Source organism: Prionailurus viverrinus, chromosome C1 (assembly GCF_022837055.1).
Source record: "Prionailurus viverrinus isolate Anna chromosome C1, UM_Priviv_1.0, whole genome shotgun sequence".
Taxonomy (NCBI): Eukaryota; Metazoa; Chordata; class Mammalia; order Carnivora; family Felidae; genus Prionailurus; species Prionailurus viverrinus.
The window spans coordinates 149115635-149136578 of NC_062568.1; the positions used below are offsets into that span (position 1 = coordinate 149115635).

At 35.5% G+C, this 20944-nt stretch overlaps 2 protein-coding genes across 6 annotated transcripts in view; one reads left to right on the top strand and one right to left on the bottom strand.

The window, feature by feature from the left end:
• The window catches only part of FUBP1 (far upstream element binding protein 1), a 52852-nt gene extending 39830 nt beyond the window's left edge, over positions 1 to 13022 (top strand). Inside the window, exon 25 of one of the 3 annotated variants that reach the window (XR_007154612.1) lies at positions 11868 to 13022. Coding sequence is in view for 1 of the 3 variants with exons in the window: in XM_047869719.1 (XP_047725675.1) it covers positions 11868 to 11882 (15 nt within the window). In the remaining 2 variants the exon portion in view is untranslated. The remainder of the gene's footprint in view (positions 1 to 11867) is intronic. The other 2 variants (XR_007154610.1, XM_047869719.1) reach the window with 2 other exon arrangements.
• Positions 1 to 20944, bottom strand: part of NEXN (nexilin F-actin binding protein) — a 48735-nt gene that overhangs the window by 5635 nt on the left and 22156 nt on the right. For 2 of the 3 annotated variants that reach the window (XM_047869731.1, XM_047869732.1), the window contains exons 3-10: positions 19468 to 19546; positions 19235 to 19383; positions 12918 to 12959; positions 11488 to 11685; positions 11168 to 11344; positions 9504 to 9692; positions 5553 to 5750; positions 1229 to 1450 (exon numbers count right to left, since the gene is read on the bottom strand). In XM_047869731.1, coding sequence (XP_047725687.1) covers positions 1229 to 1450; positions 5553 to 5750; positions 9504 to 9692; positions 11168 to 11344; positions 11488 to 11685; positions 12918 to 12959; positions 19235 to 19383; positions 19468 to 19546 — 1254 coding nt within the window. The remainder of the gene's footprint in view (positions 1 to 1228; positions 1451 to 5552; positions 5751 to 9503; positions 9693 to 11167; positions 11345 to 11487; positions 11686 to 12917; positions 12960 to 19234; positions 19384 to 19467; positions 19547 to 20944) is intronic. The other variant, XM_047869733.1, reaches the window with a different exon arrangement.

Here is a 20944-nt window from a genome sequence, read left to right on the forward strand (position 1 = left end):
CACTTCAGTTCATTCTTTCCCTCTCCTCATCTCTACCACCATCCCCGAGTCTTCTCAAGTTTCATATCCTACACATTTATCTATTTTCTCTATTTGACTTCTAGTTCAAGTTCCTCATCAGGCCTCTGACCACCCTGTACAAAAAGTAGTATCCTACTTTGTTAATTTCCATAGCTCTTTACTTAATACTCAGTAATTGTTTTCCATCCTCCCTACCTGTTAGATTCTAAACACTACTGAGCAAGGACTGCAGGTTTATTCAGTGTACTCCCAGTATCCAGAACAGTTCCTGGATAATTTTTTAATGCATGAATCTAAAACCATCTTTAGCTTCACTACGATCTAGGTATAAAGATGCCTATTTGATAATATCTCCATGTTTTAAAGATTCCTTCAATGAACAATAAAACAAAGTTCCTTAACATCTAAGACCTTCCATGACCATCTTGCCTGCGTTTGCATCTTCATCTTTATCTTTGATATTCCTATACTGTTTGCTTTAATAATAATGAATTGCTTACAGTGCAAAGAATTTGCACATAATTTTTTCATTCTTTTAATTCACAGTCTCCCCTGAAGGCCCTCCCAACTTCCCACACCTACCTTATTGAATATTTAATGGAAATTCATTGTTAGAAGAACATAAATGCTGTTAAGTATTATAAAATGGCAATTCTGGCAGAAAAAAATTTCCAGATCCTACTTAAAGCAGTACTCATAGTCATAGAACTAGATCTTAAGCTGGAAGGAACATTACAGGTTATTTAGTAATTGCCTCTTTTTTAACATATGGAGGTACTTCTAATTCATGTCATCTCAATTCTAATTTGGGCTCTGCCACTGAATTATTGGCATGACTTTGAGATCATTAGGCTTTATTTGTCTCATCTTTAAATACGAAAGTAAATATCTAGAATTTCTTTTAAGTTATATGTACACTGGTTCTACTGATTCAAACTAAAACTTCCGCCAGTAAATACATTTAAACTGTTATTTCCGGAGTGACCTACCTGATGTTCACAGTAAGCGGCTTTAATTCTGATAACAGCCATTTTGAACAATGCTAGAGTGAGGAAATCTTTCAAAGTCTCTTGAGATCTTAATATGCTTTTGCTACTTAGTTCCCAGATAATATTGTATACATCTATGGTTAATTGTAAGTACCAAAACTTATTCAAAGTCCATGTTACATTTATACCATGACTGTTAAATACAAAATAGTATATACCTCATGAAAGTTTTCTGCTTCTCGCTCTTTAATTTCAAGGTCAATTGCTCTCCTTTTTGCTCGTTCTTCTTCTATCTTTTTCTGGATTTCTTTTTCAGACAGTTGTCCAATTTTTTCAAACTTGCTTTTTAAATTTTTAGCTTGAATAGAGCCACTTCTTTTCAATTTTATTAACTCTTCATATTCCCTACTCAGTTCAAAGGTTTCATGTTCTTCCTCTTCCTTCAAAAAAATTTTTATATATTAAATACCAGAGAATTAGTTTGTACAATAAAACATCCAAAAAGCGTTCATTTCTTTTCTTTTGTTTATTTGTTTTTTTAGTGTTTATAATGTTGAGAGAGTATGTGTGCGAACAGAGGGGCAGAAAGAGAGGGAGAGAGAGGATCCCAAGCAGGTTCTGTGCAGTCAGTGCAGAGCCCAACACAGGACTCAAACTCAGGAACCATGAGATCATGACTGGAGCCAAAGTTGAGTTGGATGCTCAACCAACTGAGGCACCTAGGCACTCCCAAAAAGTGTTAATTTCTTACTTGAAGCCAAAAATAAAGTTTAAATAACCTCCTCCATAAACACAATGCCTAAATTTACTGATTAAAAGTAATGCATATGGGCATCTGGGTGGCTCAGTCGGTTAAGCTCATCAGACTCTTGATTTCAGCTCAGGTCATGGTCACAGTTTGTGAGTTCAAGCCCCATGTCGGGCTCTGCACTGACAGCACAGAGCATGCATGGGATTCTCTCTCTCAAAATAAACTTAAAAAAATGTAATGCTTCAAATTTAAGACTTTAGATAACATTTAAAATATTTCATTATGGGCGCCTGGATGGCTCAGTTATTAAGCATCTGACTTCAGCTTGGGTCATGATCTCATGGTTCATGTGTTCAAGTCCCACATCAGGTGACCTTAAGCCCCACTTCAGGTGAGCATGAGCCTCGCTTTAGATAAAAACAGGAGATTTGCTTCAATGAGCCCTGCTTCTCTCTCTGTCTCTGTCTCTGTCTCTGTCTCGCTCTCTCTCTCTCTCTGCCCCTTGCTCATTTGTGCCTTCCCTCTCCAAAAACATAATAATGATAATATTTCATTACAGCTCAAAACATAATTTAACATTCCATTATAACTCTATTATAACTAGAATATGCATATCAGGATTAACTTTTACTAGAACTATAGGAAAATTTTTGCTTAGGAGAAGATGAAGAACTGTAATTAAAAGAACATGACTGGGGGTAAGATCTAAGTTCTAGTTCTGACTTTGATACTGTATGGCCTTTGCCTGGTCACTTAACCCACTAGACATGATTTTTTCATCTCTGTATAGAGCCAGAGTATCCGAAAATTCCTCCTGTCTTTTTTTTGATGATAGTCTAATAAAGTTAAATATCACTTAATACTCAACTTAAGTGAATAAAGCCTTTCTAAAATACAGTCTGGCCAAATCCCTACATTTTGATACATATCACTTTTACTGTATTTTATATTCTGCCATGAAAGAAAAGGAGTCAAACCAAAATTGGGCTCCCAATTCTTTACAGCATTTTTTTTAAATTTTTTTTTTCATGTTTATTTATTTTTGAGACAGAGAGAGACAGAGCATGAACAGGGGAGGGTCAGAGAGGGAGACAAAGACCTGAAACAGGCTCCGGGCTCCGAGCTGTCAGCACAGAGCCCGATGTGGGGCTCGAACCCACGGACCGCGAGATCATGACCTGGGCTGAAGTTGGATGCTCAACTGACTGAGCCACCCAGGCACCCCTCTTTAGAGCATTTTATCTTAAATACTTTTTACTCAAGTTTCCCTTGGCTTTTCACAATTTATTCCTAGTTCTTTGTATATTTCTTACACTAAACCCTAATCTCACTATATGAAGTGGTTTAAAAAATTGCAGTTATTCCTGATATACTTTTCCTGGAGAAGACCCAAAGTCCTAGGTGTGGAGCGGGGGTAGTAGGGAAGGAAAATGAAGGAGGGGAAGGATGGGATCACAGTGGATGATGTGACGTGAGGCTTAATTTCTTGGTTCAACCAAAGGGATGAAAGAGAAAATTTATTCCTTTATACTACCCTCCACGTTTTGGTCTCTGAGGGTCCAAACTGACAACTCCTAAAATACCAGAAACCTAACAAATTTGTGATATACCTCATATTACAGTGGTTCCCAAGTCATTCTGGTCAAATGAACTAATTAGCTGCAGTGCAGATGATCGTGGAACTGGTGTGCTACTCGCTTGGAAACACTCAGACGTAGTAGGGTAAGTCACTCAGTAGCACCAAAATGTCAGTTACATACTGCCTTATGTTAATTAGAATCCATCTCAGTGTACTAAAATATAATTTACAAGTTTTTCTAAATGATTCATTTTTAGCTTCCTTTATAAAATAAATGCTATTACATTTAAAAAACTTTAAGGCAAGGGGTGCCTGGGTGGCTCAGTCGGTTCAGCGTCCAACTTCAGCTCAGGTCATGCATGATCTTGCAGTTTGGGAGTTCCAGCCCTGCATCAGGCCCTGTGAGGATCATTCAGAACCTGGAGCCTGCTTCAGATTCTGTGTCTCCCTCTCTTTCTGCCCCTCCCCTGCTCATGCTCTGTTTCTGTCTCTCTCTCTGTCTCTCAAAAATAAATACACATTAAAAAAATTATAAAGAAAAGTAAAATATTTTAAGGCTAGACCTTGGAATATTTTTTGACAGCATATTCATGATACTTTATTATTACCTATATGTTTATATAGTATTTATAGTCTCTTGATTGGCTAGGGCAAGGAAGTAAATAACCCCACAGGCCCATTGTCTTAACCCATAACAAAGAAGGTAACTTCTAAGAGACTGCAATGTCTGCATAGGTCACAAGCTGGCAAGAAGTCCCCATCAAGTTGCCCACCAAACATGTCGTGTCATTACCAGTCTAAGTCTGGGACAGTCACTGTTCATCTCACCCCAAGTCATGTTCATCCCCAATTCTCCTCATGCTGCTGCCAGGAGCTTCCTCATCAGAAGCCGAGGGTGACAGTGGAATGCTGGCCCCCTCTTTTTCCCTCCCCTCTTCTGCCTACACAACTGGCCATCCAGATGCAGGGTGGCAGCTGTGGGAAGGAAAAGGTTAGGCAGGGCCTTAGAGCACCAGGAGGTAGAAAAAGGGCTTCTGAGAATGCACCATAGGGAGGCAAGGGACAGAAGAAGGTTTGAGTGAGCCAAAGCTCTAAAACTCTAGCACATACTCCACTGTCCAGTCAGCTTTCACTTACACACAAATTCAAAGACAAGATTATTAAAATTTTAATTTTTAAATTTTATTTTAATTAAATTTTTTAATTAAAAATCAAGATAGGCCAGGTGCCTAGCTGGCTCAGTCAGAAAAGCATGTTACTCTTGATCTTGGGGTCGTGAGTTCAAGCCCCATGTTGGGTGTAGACATTGCTTAAATAAAACTTAAAAAAAAATTTTTTTAATAAATAAAAATCAAGATTGGCAACCTTAGAGCATTAAATCTTATGCATGGCCTATTTGAGCATATAGGGCCCTGTGACGGCACAAGTTGCCTGCCCATGAAGCTGGCCCTGTACAGTCCTGTATTTATATACATATATATTTGTATATATCTTTAATTCATTTCAGTACTAGAGAAATCATACTAAAATATTTAACATCAAAGTCCTATCTTCTAATTTAGTAAAATAAAATTATTCAAAAACTTGCCACACTGATGTTCTAGTATCCATGGTACTCTTGTAATTTTATTTTGACTAATCAGTTTAATTCTGTTTGTTTCAAGAAAAATAAGCATAAATGAGTATATTAAACACTTTAGGAAACAATTCTCAATCATAATGTGACTGCACAATTGTGAGGTATTTAGGAAGACATTTACTTAAGGTAATCACTTGCAATCATTTGTTTTATTATTTTTTTAATGTTTATCCATTTTTGAGAGAGCACAAGCAGGGGAGGGGCAGAGAGAGAGGGGGACAGAGGATCCCAACATGGGGCTCAAATCCAAGAACCAAACCCACAAACCATGAGATCATGACCTGAGCTGAAGCTTGATGCTTAACTGACTGAGCCCCCCAGGTGCCCTGCATCATAAGTGATTTAAATTAGTAAGGAAGAAACAGAGTTCTATCAGGCTAGAAAGCGCACATAACTGTGCTGAAACTTGTACCAAGCGCCTCATAGTATGATGAGTGTCCTTTATGTGAATAATAATACTCAGAAAGTTATTGTAAGATACTATATGTAAACATTTGGAAGAAAAAAAATGGATATTTCCACATTTATAAACATTTGGAAGAAAAAAAAAATGGATATTTCCTAAAATCTCACCTCTCCCATTTCTTGTCTCAGTTGTTCAAATTCCTGTTTTTCCATCTCTAGCTTATGCTTCCTTTCTTCCTCCGTTCGTCGTTTTTCTTCTTCCATTTTTTGTTTTAATAATTCTTCAAAATTAATTTCCAGTTTTCCCGGTGTAAGAGATTCTTGAGAAATTGTTTTATACATCTCCGGGAAGTCATCATCTACTACCTGTTTAAAATAAGTCTCTTATTACTCTTTCCAAAATTACACATACTAAAAAGGGGATTTTTTTTTGTAGAAACTGTGATTACTTGAGTAAAAAGGTTTCACCCTGAACTAAAAATTTGAAAACCTAAATCTCTTCAAAAGTATGAAACAATAAACAAGGTAAAAAATACTAGAAAATTTAAGGTGTTTTTGTGGCTACAGAGGAAACGGTGACCATCTGTTCTCCATTCCAACAAACACAAATCCTTTGACTTTGTATTATCAGTAATTCGAATTAGACATTAAGATTTTATAATACTGAGAACACTTTCTACGTGAAGTAAAATGAATTTCCATTTTGGTGATTAAAATGAGCATTTCGCAGCTAAATCATGGTTTTGTCTGAATGAATTAAATAACCCATTAGGATTCCTTCATAATCAGGTAAAAATCACTCTTAATGCTGTAATTTTATTGTATTTAATGCTAACAATAATAGTTAATACTTACTCAGAGCTGCCATGTAAAATTCTAAGCACTTTATATGGATGAGGAAACTGAGGCACTGAAAAGTAACTTGTCCAAAGTCAACACAAATATTAAGTGGCAAAGGTGGTATTCAAAACTTCAAAAGTCTAATAAAATTATAAATAATGATTTAGACTTTTTGTAATTTCATGAATTACATGTCTAATTGCCATTTATTTGTGACCTTGGGCAAGTTACCTAGCCTCTGTGAGTTTCCCCATTTGTGATGACTTTTCATACAGATGTCAGGAGAATCAAATAAAATTTGGAAACACTTAGCAGTATGCCTGACACCCAACGGTAAGCTCCCAATGGCAGTTTTATTATTACATTAGCATTCCCTGTAATAAAGGCAATCCCTAAATTACAAATAGAAACTTTGCAATCCAAAGATTGCCCCAAATTTTTACTAATATATTAGTTAACTGAGCTATAATACAAAATTAAAATATGGCCCTGGATAAGAAAACAACATAAATAAAGGAATTAGTTTTTCCTTTCCTGATACAGAAATATCTCTAGGAAACTAGAGTTTGGGTTTAATGCAGTTTTCTTTCCCTGCACTTTTCCACTAGTGAATCCTGGCAGTTTCAGCCTAAAAATCTGACCCTGGGACTAGATCTCCTGATCTTTACAACTACTTCTTGTCTATCACTTCTGAACCTGTTTATTCTCCAAAAAATTAAGTGCCTTCACAAGGTTTATAGGGTTTCTGTGTAGAAATCATTTGTGAATCAAGGATTATCTTGTAATACATATAAGATAGTTTTAAGGGGCACCTGACTGACTCTGTTAGTACAGCATGAAACTCTTGGTCTTGGGGTTGTCAGTTCAAGCCCCATGTTGGGGGTAGAGTTTACTTAACAAATAAAAAATTAATTTTTAAAAAAAGTTTTAATATATTCCGCAAACATTTATAGGCAATTTGTTACACTAGAATGCATTGTGCCACATGCCAGATGAACAGTCTCAGCCTCATGAGTGAGAAAGGCAGCTGTAAGCAACAACAATACAGCTTTAGTGCTATGCCCGGGAAGTACTAAATGCTGTAAGAATGTATAGAAGGAACATGTCTTTGGAACTTGTATTCTCAGGAAAGGCTTCCCAAAGGAAACAGAATATATGAAAAAGAATTAGAGCATAGGGAAAGGAAAGAGGGACATGTTTCATTTAGCATTAATGAAGGTCCAGAGATGGATGAGAGCACAGTATTTTGAAGAAATTGGGAGAAATTTAGTATGTCTGGAAAAAAGATGAAGAATCAAGAAATGAAGCTGGAAAAATACACCAGGGCAATATTATAAAGAAACTTGTTTTAAAATTTTTTAGATTTTTTTTAAATTTAGATTTTTGCTTAAGGGAAGTAGAAATTTTTTTTCTTTTTTTAATGTTTATTTATTTTTTGAGAGAGGGATAGAACTTGAGTTGGGGAGGGGGTTTTAAAATTTTTTAGATTTTTTTTAAATTTAGATTTTTGCTTAAGGGAAGTAGAAATTTTTTTTCTTTTTTTAATGTTTATTTATTTTTTGAGAGAGGGATAGAACTTGAGTTGGGGAGGGGCAGAGAGAGAGGGAGACACAGAATCTGAAGAGGCTCAAGGCTCTGAGCTGTCAGCACAGAGCCTGATGTGGGGCTCAAACTCACAGACCACAGGATCATATCCTAAGCTGAGGCTGAATGCTTAACCAACTGAGCCACCCAGGCACTCCTTTCTTTTTCTTTTCCTTTTTTTTTTAAGTAGGCACTACATCCAATGTGGGGCTTGAACTCACAACCCTGAGATCGAGAGTCAGATACTCTACCAACTGAGCCACCCAGATGCCCCAGAAAGGGAAAATTTTTAAGCAAAACAGTAACACAATAAAATTTACTTGAAAAGAGAGAGAAAGATCACTCTTGGCTTTACAAGGAAGAATGGATTATAGGCAAGAAAACAAGTTAAACAGGAGTTAGTCTGAAGCTAGAGATAATTGACCTGGGAGGAGATAGGTGGCCCTAGAAAAGGATAACTATAGTAGTAGAAATGAGGGGAAAATTGATAGATTTTTAGAGTGATTTAGAAGATAGAATGAATAAAACTTAATGAATGATTGGATGTGAGGCATGAATGAGAAGGTTGGAAGTGTTTAAGCCTCCCAACTTTCTGATTTGAGCATCTGGATTGGTGATGATGCCAAATAAAAACGTGGATGGATATATGTGCCTGAAGCTCCCTTAGACATAGTAAGAAAACCAGGTCATATCATTGAAGCCAATTAAAATGTTTCAAGAAGGGTCAGGGGTGCCTGGCTGGCTCAGTCGGTAGAGCCTATAACTCTTGATCACAGGGTTATGAGTTCAGTCAAGCCCCATACTGGGTGTAGAGCCTACTTAAAAAAATGGTTTGGCGCATCTGCCTGGCTCAATGGGTGGGCTGTATGACTCTTGATCTTAGGGTTGTGAGTGTCAGCCCCATATTGGTTGTGGAGGTTACTTAAAAATAAAATTTTTGAAAATGTTTCAAGAAGGGGATGCAGCATTCACATCAGCTTGCTTGAAAATAAAGTTTGTCAGATAACTGTACATTTTACAAACATTAAAATCGTATAAGGAGTGTAACTCTGTGAGAGAATTAAGTTTGGTAGCAATATCCAGAAGTGATGGGTGAGTATTTTGGAGAGTTAAATAATTGTGATTAAATGGCTTTGACCATTTAATATATACTGGATGGAATGGAAAGTGAAACAAAAGAAGGAAAGGAAGGAGGGAGGGAAAGAGGAAATGTGGGAAAGGAAAGAAGAATGGAGAGAATAGAAGAAAGGGTGAGGGTAGGAAACTCCCTGCTTAGATACTTACTTCTGGAAAACATACCTTCCCAGAGAAGGAAGACAATATTCAATCATCTATGCCAGGCATAGCAATTTAATCAGAACCTTCTCAACATTACATTGAAGCAAACACCTTTAACTGACTGGTTTTATGCCACAGGAGACTTTAAAAACTTATTTGCTATCCCTACTTTTGAAACTTTCCTGAAATAATAGAGTATTCACCAAAGTTTAATTATTTCTCTTAACATACTCTTTAATTTTTTTTTTAATTTTTAAAAATTTTTCTAAGTAATCTCTACACCCAACATGGGGCTTGAACTCACAATCCTGAGATCAAGAGTTGCATGTGCTACTAGAGGCAGCTAGGCACCCTGTCTTAACATACGCTTAAAAAGCTGAATCCTAATGGCATTCTCCCAATTACATTCTGTCTTACCATGCTTCTCCTTGCTTCAGCAAATGCCTTCTTTTCTTCCTCTATTCTCCTTCTGGCTTCTTCTTCTGCTTTCTTTTTTTCATCTTCTCTCCTTTGTCTTTCTATTTCTTCAAAGCTGAGTTTGAGTTTACCAGGGCGGTACCCTTTTAAAATTTTTTCTGTGTCTTGGTTTTCCTCCTCTTCATTTACCTAACCAAGAAACAACTCACTAGTAAGAACTGAGATTCATCAAAGACAGGAATGAATGACCTCAAAAGGGACAGAATCAGCCACCTCACACACATTTCCTTACCCTTAATATATTTGACCAAAAATTCCCTTCCTTTATATTGTCTTTTATGATAAAATATTCAAATTTGAGGAAATTCCAGGCAAAGATGTACTCAAGTTAAATAAAAGTTCCCAAGAAAGTCAAATTTTTTTTTAATTTTTTTTTTCAACATTTATTTATTTTTTGGGACAGAGAGAGACAGAGCATGAACGGGGGAGGGGCAGAGAGAGAGGGAGACACAGAATCGGAAACAGGCTCCAGGCTCCGAGCCATCAGCCCAGAGCCCAACGCAGGGCTCGAACTCACGGACCGCGAGATCGTGACCTGGCTGAAGTCGGACGCTTAACCGACTGCGCCACCCAGGCGCCCCAGAAAGTCAAATTTTTAAATAGATAAGTGGAGTGTGAAAAAAGTTAAGGGGTCATTTAAAAGTTGTGTTAAATATTAACTCTCCCAGGAGTTAAACAGAAAATGTGTATATGTATGTACTTACTGAGGTTCAAGGTACATCTTTATCTGGAATTTCCTCAAATTTATTATATAACTATTATACATAATTTATATGTTATAATCATTATACATATATATAATGTCATTATATGTAAAAAAATATGTTATAGGGGTACCTGGCTGGCTCAGTTGGTAGAGCATGCTACTCTTGATCTCAGGGTTGTGGGTTCAAGTAGAGGTTACTTAAAAATAAAATCTTCAGTGTGGAGGTTCCTCAAAAAATTAAAAATAGACCTACCCTATGACCCAGCAATAGCACTGCTAGGAATTTACCCAAGGGATACAGGAGTACTGATGCATAGGGGCACTTGTACCCCAATGTTTATAGCAGCACTCTCAACAATAGCCAAATTATGGAAAGAGTCTAAATGTCCATCAACTGATGAATGGGTAAAGAAATTGTGGTTTATATACGCAATGGAGTACTACGTGGCAATTAGAAAGAATGAAATATGGCCTTTTGTAGCAACGTGGATGGAACTGGAGAGTGTGATGCTAAGTGAAATAAGCCATACGGAGAAAGATACCATATGTGTTCACTCTTATGTGGATCCTGAGAAACTTAACAGGAACCCATGGGGGACGGGAAGGAAAAAAAAAAAAAAGAGGTTAGAGTGGGAGAGAGCCAAAGCATAAGAGACTGTTAAAAACTGAGAACAAACTGAGGGTTGATGGGGGGTGGGAGGGAGGGGAGGGTGGGTGATGGGTATGGAGGAGGGCACCTTTTGGGATGAGCACTGGGTGTTGTATGGAAACTAATTTGACAATACACTTCATATATTGAAAAAAAAATGTTTTAAATATGAAAAAAAAATCTTGAAAAATGTGTGTGTGTGTGTGTGTGTGTGTGTGTGTGTGTGTGTGTGTTACATATATGTTTTACCATTTGCCGCCTTGCTTCTTCAAAAGCACGCTTCTCTTCTTCTAAACGTTGTCGTGCTTCCTCTTCAGCTTGCTTCCTTCGGTTTTCTTGTCTTTGTCTTTCCAATTCTTCAAAAGTTAGCTTCAATTTTCCAGGAGAAATGGAGTCTTTTCTTGCCTCACTTTCTAGTTCATCATCCTAAGAAACATTGTGAAAACACAACTGTTAATTATAAAAGGAAATGGTGCTAACCAACTTAGCTGCTTTGATTTGTTCCAATAAATAAATAATAAATAAATAAATAAATAATAAATAAATAAATAAATAAATAAATAAATTACCATGACCAAGGAAAGACACTTTGCTTCCTTGAGAGATCGCCGTTGTTCTTCATATCTTATTCTTTTATCTTCTTCATACTTGACCCTTTCTTTTTCTTCTCGTTCTTTTTCTAGATCCTCGAAATTCTTTCTTATCTTTCCAGAAGTTTTGTGTGATCTGACAGGTACCACTGTTACAAGTAGTGAATCATCTCCTTCCTAATTTATAAAATAGATAATTAGCATGTTTTTTCCTAACCAAAATTTAGGTTTCACAGGATTTACCTCCATTATTGGTGAATTTTGTTACATGGCCATCAATGTTATGAAGAACAAAAATTTATATATGTATCTATATCTATATCTATATATATATATATACTTTTTTTTTTTTTTTACAGATTTCTATTCAATAGCTCTTTCTCTGCACATTGAGTTAATCTTTGAAATCCATGGATGAGAAGGTTCAAGGAGCATCTTCTTTCCTAGAAGGTGATGTTAATACAGCTGTTTGGATAAAACTGCATGACATTATCTGAATTTAACTGTCCATGCACTAGTTCCACAAAAGGTAATGTGCATGTGAGTATACTCTACATCAATTTGATGGTGGATAGAGTCAGTTTAAACACACACAGAAAGTCTTTCCATATGATTTTTTCCCATGCAAGTTTTAAAATACTTATATTTTGTGAGGGAAAACAATATTATATTGTTTTTATAAAACACAGACAAAATACTTATAGACAAAATAAGTATAAAATACTTATAGACAAAACTCACTGGCATTTGGTCTTAGTAAAATATTTTTAAATTTGTTGTTTTTCAAATTCATTTTAATTAGTTCCATTACATAATCTATTGTTACATCTCTCTGAACTTTTTTCAAAAATAAAGTGAATTATAATATGCAACACATGCTGCTAAAACAGAACTGCTTCGACTTTATGTGGCTGTAGTTTTTGGCACACCATCAAATTGACTGATGTTTAACTTTCTCTGTTAGATAAAAAGGGATTAACTAAAATTTCTGTGGTTGTGGAACATTACTTCATGGTGCTATATACTGTACTTTCTACTAGTATGTGATAATAAAAACTATCAGGAACTCTGAGGAAAGAAGACAAATGATGAAAAAAAACCCTGCTTTTTGAAAATGTTACCTTTCAACAGTCTCAACTATTATTAACAGTTCAAGAAATACAAAGTCTTGGCGGAGTATTTCAAGCTGAGAGTTGTGTCTCTAACCATGAAAGCAAAAACATACTTTTAAAGACACTAAGCTATAATATTTGAGAAAGTGAAAAAGTATGATCTTGCTTTGTAAAATATGTTTGTCCTTTTGTTGTTGCTATAGAAATAAGAATAGAAATGCTTTTAATTTTTTAAAAGACTATTTGTGAGTCAGATAATTTTAGGTGAATGTTTCATTAAAGGAAATGTCCATTTACCTCTGATGCTGATTCAGTTCCCGTATTGTTTATGTCCTCAATCTATTGAATGAGAATTTCATATCATTACATTACATTGAATTTCTGCTTTTTGTTTTTAAACATACAATTGAAAAGTAATTTAGGGGGCGCCTGGGTGGCGCAGTCGGTTAAGCGTCCGACTTCAGCCAGGTCATGATCTCGCGGTCCGTGAGTTCGAGCCCCGCGTCAGGCTCTGGGCTGATGGCTCGGAGCCTGGAGCTTGTTTCCGATTCTGTGTCTCCCTCTCTCTCTGCCCCTCCCCCGTTCATGCTCTGTCTCTCTCTGTCCCAAAAATAAATAAAAAACGTTGAAAAAAAATTAAAAAAAAAAAAAAAAAAGAAAAGTAATTTAGTTGTGACTTATAGTAAATTTTCAAATGCATAATTTTAAAAATATTTTTATTTTGCTGCAAATTAGTCCTTTTATGTGGAGATTAAACCTTATATTCATTTTTATATTTTGACATCAAAATCAATATATGGGGAATTGTATATTAAGAAAAATTAAGATAAAGCCTACCTTTGTAATTCTATAATGTGAATGGACCAAACTGTTATGACCTGTCTGTAAGCTTACAAGCAGCAATTATTAATTAAATTAGTAACTTAAACTGAGATACAGAAACATTTCTTCATTCTATGTCTCTGCCCTAGCCAAAGCTATCATTGGTAATCAAATAATTATGACTATATTTTACAATATAAATACATGGCAGAATATAACTGATACAATAATACAGTGCAGTACAGCAGCTTTCACATGGCTAGTTTAGAAGGGAGAATTCTGGTAGATATTATTGTTTATATTTTGACCACATCTAGGAAGGAAAGGCCCTCATTCAATAGAAGGGGTTCTCAATTTGGCTTTACTCGTAAGAAACACCATTAGGTTAGCTTGAGGAGCAGGCTAATGTATGTAACATTGAGAAATGAAAAGACAGGTGATTTAAATAATGCAATGTTTGAGATGTCAGGAAAAGGAAACATAAGGAATGGTAAAATGAGAGAAGTTAGAAAGTAAACATTCAGGTTTTATTATTTTAACATTTTTTAATGTTAAATTAATTTGTAACATTATTTAACATTTTTTAACATTTAACATTATTTAACATTTATTATTTTTAACATCAGTGAAAGAGTCTGGAAGTAGTTTGTTCCTTATACAGTCTAAGAGAATTCTGGCTAAGACCCTATTCATCATTCCATTTCCCTTTTCTATATTCTCTGTCACAGGAGAATTAATACATTTTATTAAGATACCAAATTTTTTGAAAAATAAATTCCAAAGAAATAATTTATCTATTTCATATAAATATTTTATATAAATTATTTTATATAAATAAAATATTTTATATAAATATATTTTATATTTTTATATTTTATATAAATTATTTTATATAAATATCTATTTTATATAATAACATATCTATTTTATATTTTAATATTGGTATTAAGTTTTGCTTGGAATAATTTGTTTTGCAGACTTACTTACTGTGACTTACTATGCTTTGGGACTTACTGTGTAAATGGTGAAAGTTATTGAATGATGAAAAAAATCCTGCTTTTTAAAAACATTAGCTAAGAAAAAAAATTTATTTTATTAAAAAAATTGTTTTTAATGTTTATTTATTTTTGAGAGAGACAGAGACAGAGCACAAGTAGGGGAGGGGCAGAGCGAGAGGGAGACACAGAATCCAAAGCAGACTCCAGGTTCTGAGCTGTCAGCACAGAGCCCAATGCGGAGCTCTAACCCACGAACCATGAGATCATGACCTGAGCCACAGTCGGAAGCTCAACCGACTGAGTCACCCAGGCACCCGTCTAAGAAAAACTTATAGGGGCGCCTGGGTGGCGCAGTCGGTTAAGCGTCCGACTTCAGCCAGGTCACGATCTCGCGGTCTGGGAGTTCGAGCCCCGCGTCGGGCTCTGGGCTGATGGCTCAGAGCCTGGAGCCTGTTTCCGATTCTGTGTCTCCCTCTCTCTCTGCCCCTCCCCCGTTCATGCTCTGTCTCTCTCTGTCCCAAAAATAAATAAACGTTGAAAAAAAAAAAAAAAAATTTTTTAAAAAAAAAGAAAAACTTATAATAATAATAATATATATACTTATATATATTTATAAATATGTTTATATATATATACATAAAATAATTACAAATTTCTTTCCCTTCAGGGGTGCCTGGCTGGCTCTGTTGGAAGAGCATGTGACTCGATCTCAGGGTCATGAGTTTGAGCCCCACACTGGGTGTAGAGATTACTTAAAAATAAACAAACTTAAAAAACTATTTCCCTTCAAAGGAAGGCTAACAATTCCTTCACAAATCACATTTGTCTCTCAATAAAAAGTTCTAAGAGATATGGTAAGAAACCAGACATTGAGAGTACAGGGAAGGTAAATTCTAATTTTTTTTAAGCTTATTTATTTTGAGAGAGGGAGAGAGAGAATCCCAAGCAGGCTCCACACCATCAGCACAGAGCCCAACACGGGGCTGGAACCCACAAAACATTAGATCATGACCTGAGCCGAAATCAATAGTCAGACCCTTAACCAACCGAGCCACCCAAGGTGCCCCAAATTCTAAATTCCTTAACCCCAAATTTCTTTTACTAGAACGTTCTCAGATTTTTATTAGCTTATGGTAAAATAATAAATTATATTTGGAGTGGCTTTTCTTTGTTTTGTTTTTGTATGCTTTCTTCTTTGCTCATTTTAAGCCATTACCAAAACTTTAACAGGAGACAGGATTTTTTTTCCATTGGGTTTCAGCAAAGGAAAAGATGAATTTGTCTAAGTGGCCATGGTGTCAGTACATTCACAGAGAACTGAGATATGCAGTTTTGTTATAGTGTTTGCTGTCAGAAGCTACCATTGAAGAGCTGCTTCCCAACTATTTCTTTTGATTATGAAAAGGAAACTCCTTTTGCTCCTTCCCAAAGCAACTTCCTTTTCTCCCTTCTTTTCCTTTTTTTAAGTTTTATTTATTTTTTTGAGAGTGAGAGCGTGCACGCGAGAGAGCACAAGTAGAAGAGGGGCAGAGAGAGAGGATCCCAAGTAGGCTCTGCACCATCAGCACAGAGCTGGATGCAGGGCTCAAACTCATGAACCGTGAGATCATAACCTGAGCCAAAAACCAAGAGTCAGACACTTAACCGCCTGAGCCACCCAGGCACCACTCCCTTTATTTTCAACATCACAGTCCCCTATCAACAATTTCTCTTTTTCTAAATTGATAGATGTTAACCTTGCCCATCAGGATATCCTCAAAGATAACCAGATTATACTAAATTAAGGGGTACCTGGGTGGCTCAGTCAGTTAAGCATCTGACTTCGGCTCAGGTCATGAGTTCAAGCCTCACATAGGGCTCTCTGCTGTCAGCACAAGGCCTGCTTCAGATCCTCTGCCCCTCTTTATCTGCCCCTCCCCTGTGTATGTGCTCTCCGTCTCTCTCTCTCTCTCAAAACAAAGAAAAAAAAATTTAAGATTCTCCCCCAAATTTTACTGGTCTTTGGTTCTAACATCCAGTATACAAAGTATACTCATTTTTAATTCATCATAAGATCCTAGAATCTGGTAGTTCTCCTGACTCAAGAATCCCTTCTAAAGCAGTCTTGAATATGGACTTGTACAAGTGGATTTTTCAAATTAACATTAAGACTTTTTTTCCTTAGTAAACTCTACCCCCAAAGTGGGCCTTGAACTCACAACCTCAAGATCAAGAGTCTCATGCTCCACCAACTGAGCCAGCCAGGTGCCCCAACATTAAGACTTTTCTTGGGGCACCTGGGAGGCTCAGTTGGTTAAGCATCTGACTCGATCTCAGATCAGGTTTTGATCTCAAAGTTGTTAGTTCAAGCCCTGTATTGGGCTCCACACTGAGTGTGGAGCCTACTAAAAAACAAAAACAATTTTTTCTTGATTACCTATGTCATACTTCTTATATTCAAAGACAGATTCACTTTTATTAGATTTGAGCAGAAAATGTACTTAATTTTTAAAATTGGACTTTCCATATTTGAAAGATAAAATTACTATTAATAGTTTATTTTGCTCTACCTACGTATTCTCAAATAATGTAATGGATCAAAATTTTCATTAATCAGGATTCTACGGCACCCTGCCATGTAGTTTCTGGAGTTACTAAAAGAAGTGGTTCTTTTTCATGATACTTTGTCTCCCTCTCTGAGTATCCCATGTCTTCATCATATTCAAACATACCTCCTTCAACATACACGTCATTTTTCTTTGAGAAACCACTGTATATTCAGTTCTTGGGGTTGTAGTGGGTCTTAAAGTCTAGTGAGTAATCAGTGCTTTTTTGAAAAAGTTGATAAGACTTAACATAAGTAGACTAAACCCATGTACAGTACTTGCTGCCAAACACCATATATTTTAATTACATATTTTATTACCATATTTTATAATTTATATTGTAAATATAACTACATATACTGACATATTTTATATTTGACAATGCATAATCTATAATACTCACTTATATTTATATTCCTGGGTGAACTTACACTGCAAAATGAATTCTCATCTTTGATGACTGGAGATGTCGGAGGTAAAGTACATACCATCCTTTCTTTAGATAAAGATGTACAAAGTAATAAAATATAGGAAATTCCAATTCTTTTCTATAATTCATCTGGCATTATGTCATTATTTGCCACTATACAAGTGGTTATTTGTGCCACAGAAGTGTCTATTTGCAAAGTCTGGGTAAATACATTTTTTTGACATGCAAACATGGCATATGCTTTGCCTTCTTTGTCATTTTTCTTTTTAGAAAGGTAGGAAACTGGAAGGAGCATAGCAAACAGATTTAAAGCACTTAAAGAGTAGACAAAAAAGAGCCAAGTCCAATTTCACAATAAAAATAGTTTTGTAGTTATGAAGACTATGTTAATATATTTGTTAACATATTGATGAGAGAAGAAAGAGGAGCTAAAATGGTTTCATGACACTTAGGTGAAACATTTATAGTCTACTTACGTGTACCAGGCACTGTTCTAAGTGCTTTGCATTTATTAACTCATATAATATTATTAACAACTCTAAGATAAATGCCATCTCATTAAACTCAATACACTGATCATCTCTTTTGATCTTATAATGTAGACTAGGTTAAGTTCATAAACAATATAACGGTCATCAAGTCTATGACTAGGCATAATTTATAATGTAAAACAAGTATCAGTGCATTAATTTTTGTGAGCTGATCAATTCTTTACTTAATAAAAGTATGACTATTGATTAAGTTTCTATGTCATTATAATCATTAATCACTTTGAGACATTAGCTTTTTCTTTTTCTTTTTTTTTTTTTTCAACGTTTTATTTATTTTTGGGACAGAGAGAGACAGAGCATGAACGGGGGAGGGGCAGAGAGAGAGGGAGACACAGAATCGGAAACAGGCTCCAGGCTCTGAGCCATCAGCCCAGAGCCCGACGCGGGGCTCGAACCCACGGACCGCGAGATCATGACCTGGCTGAAGTTGGACGCTTAACCGACTGCGCCACCCAGGCGCCCCGAGACATTAGCTTTTTCTGGAAATTAGATCATATTCTTGAGTATTTTAAAAATACTTACTAGCCTCTAAGTTCTCATGCTCTGAGCTAAAATATGTGGGAATTCTAAATTCATTAAGAGACTATATAAGATCATAGTAACAATTTTTTTTTCTCCCCTCTAATTTGTCCCCTGTGGCTATGGGCATCAGTAATGGCTATATGAAAGAAATGGCTGTCACACATTTCTCCCCTCTTCTACTACCATCCCCAACTTAAAAAAAAAAAAAAAAAAAGTTAATAAGCTAGCTAATAATACCATTATTAAATAAAATGTGATTTGTTTCAAATTCTTGGGTAGGAAGATATCCTAATTATGCCTTAGTGTGTAATAGTAACCAACAACTATTTATTGATTGCTACTGAAAGACCAGCATACTGTAGATAGTTTATGTGACACTGCCTTATATCTTTGTAAAGTCCTCTAACATGTCAGGAAAAACAAGAAATGTGGATAGTGTAAGGAATATGGACTAAATGACAAGTTGGTGCATAACAAAAGTTATCCTAGCATTCAACCTTAAGGTAAGTATATTCTGCCCTTAATCCTTCTAGGCATGTGATATATTTATCTGATATTAAATATTTGTGTTTAAGATCTTGTTTTCAAGTTAGCTGCTATTTAATAAGTTTGTTATATTAAAATATTTTAATTAGGCAATGTACTGATTGTTTTATTTTGTACCATTAGTTTCTGAAGAAATACCAATTTAATATTTAGTGTATACCTGCTCAGCCCTTTTTGCTAATTCACGTTGTATCTTCCTCTTCTCTAACATATCCTGCTCAATTCTGCGTCTTCGTTCCTCCTCTGTCCTCTTTCTTTGTTCTTCTTGTCTTTGTTTCTCCATTTCAGCAAATCTACCTTTAACAGTTCCTAAGAATATACAAAACATGTTTGATATTTGCTACATTTCTGTTTTTGCAATTTCATTTGCAATTTACCCCTCAAGTTTCTTACCTGTTAGCTTTGGGACATAAGCCTTTTCTACTTTAGAAGATGCCTCTTCCTCATCATCAGAAGCAAGCATTTCTTTAATCTAAATGGTTAAATAAATTAATAGGAGCATGTCAAAAATTTAGACTATATTATATGCAAAGTTTGAAATTAACTGACAAATACAGAAAATTGTTTTAGTTATATTTAATATAAAATATGGTTAATGTGAATAAAGCATAAATTAAAAAGATGAAAATGAATTTTGCACAAGAATAAAATAAAATAAAATAACCTCCTGCTTTCTCCTGTTCCATTCTCTCTCTCTAATATATTGTTCTTTTCTTCTTTGCTTTTCATCTCTAGATCTCCTTTGATTTCTTTCTTCCCTGGCTCTCTGCATGGCTTCAAACTTATCCTTTACATCACCCTTGCCAAGTTTTGGCACATAGGTTTTTGGGACAGGTTTAGATGAAGAAAGCAGAATCTTCGTTAGAAGAAAATAAAGAGAAGAAAGTTATAAAAAAAATAAGATAGGAAGAAATCAGGTAAAGATAGATCAGCATAAGCAATATAAGAAATACTGAAACAGAAAACAAATGAATTTGAAATATTTATACAATCAGAATCTGATTACTTTCTAAAGTCTAATTATGAAAAATGAAATTACAGAAAACAGAGTAAAAACTTCATTAATATAAAGGAGTTCCACTTTGTAGGTGCGAACGCTAGCAAAATATAAAAACTGAATACTGGATTCTAATTTAAAACAACCTGTACTTTATTTTCCCACACCATTATTAAAGATTCAGATTTTACATCTCTTACTTAAAAGACACCAGGACTCGTTTCAATAAATTAGGTGAAGGTGAAAATAAAGCAAAAGTTCAGGCTTTAAAGTTTATAGCCTCATTCATATGTCAATGCTCTTGCTTGTTTCCATATCAAATAGAAGTAAAACTGAAGGGCAGCCCTTTAGTACCCATGTGCTCCAGGTTCTTTGTACAAAGCAGTGATTTGTATGCTGTTACTACTGCTGTACTGTCCATCTAGAACTTCTGTAAACCAACATTAAAAATGTGTAAAAAGGCTGTATCACTCCAAGTAGGCTGAGCTCTAGGATGGCAAAAGAGATTCCCCTGGAAAAGGAGGGGTCTAGTAAAAGACTGGAGAAAAGATTTCCCTCCACTCTAAAACCAGGAGCGCAAATTATTTTCATCATTTTGAAAATTAAGCTGATCACCGGAAGACGTTTCAGTAAATAAAACATCAGTGCCTCAGAACACCAAACCCATTATCCTAGTAATAATGACAAGTTACTTATTAATCTGTGGCATACCCACCCCCTCTATTATTTTCTTATGGTGCCATTGGCCATTTAAGGTTTTTTAAACTTCATAATGTTGGGGTGTCAGCAACTGAGCTCTTCTTACTACAACTCTCAGAAACTACAGCCAAGAACCAGAAAAAGACTAAGAGAAATTTTACTGCAGCTGTTGGG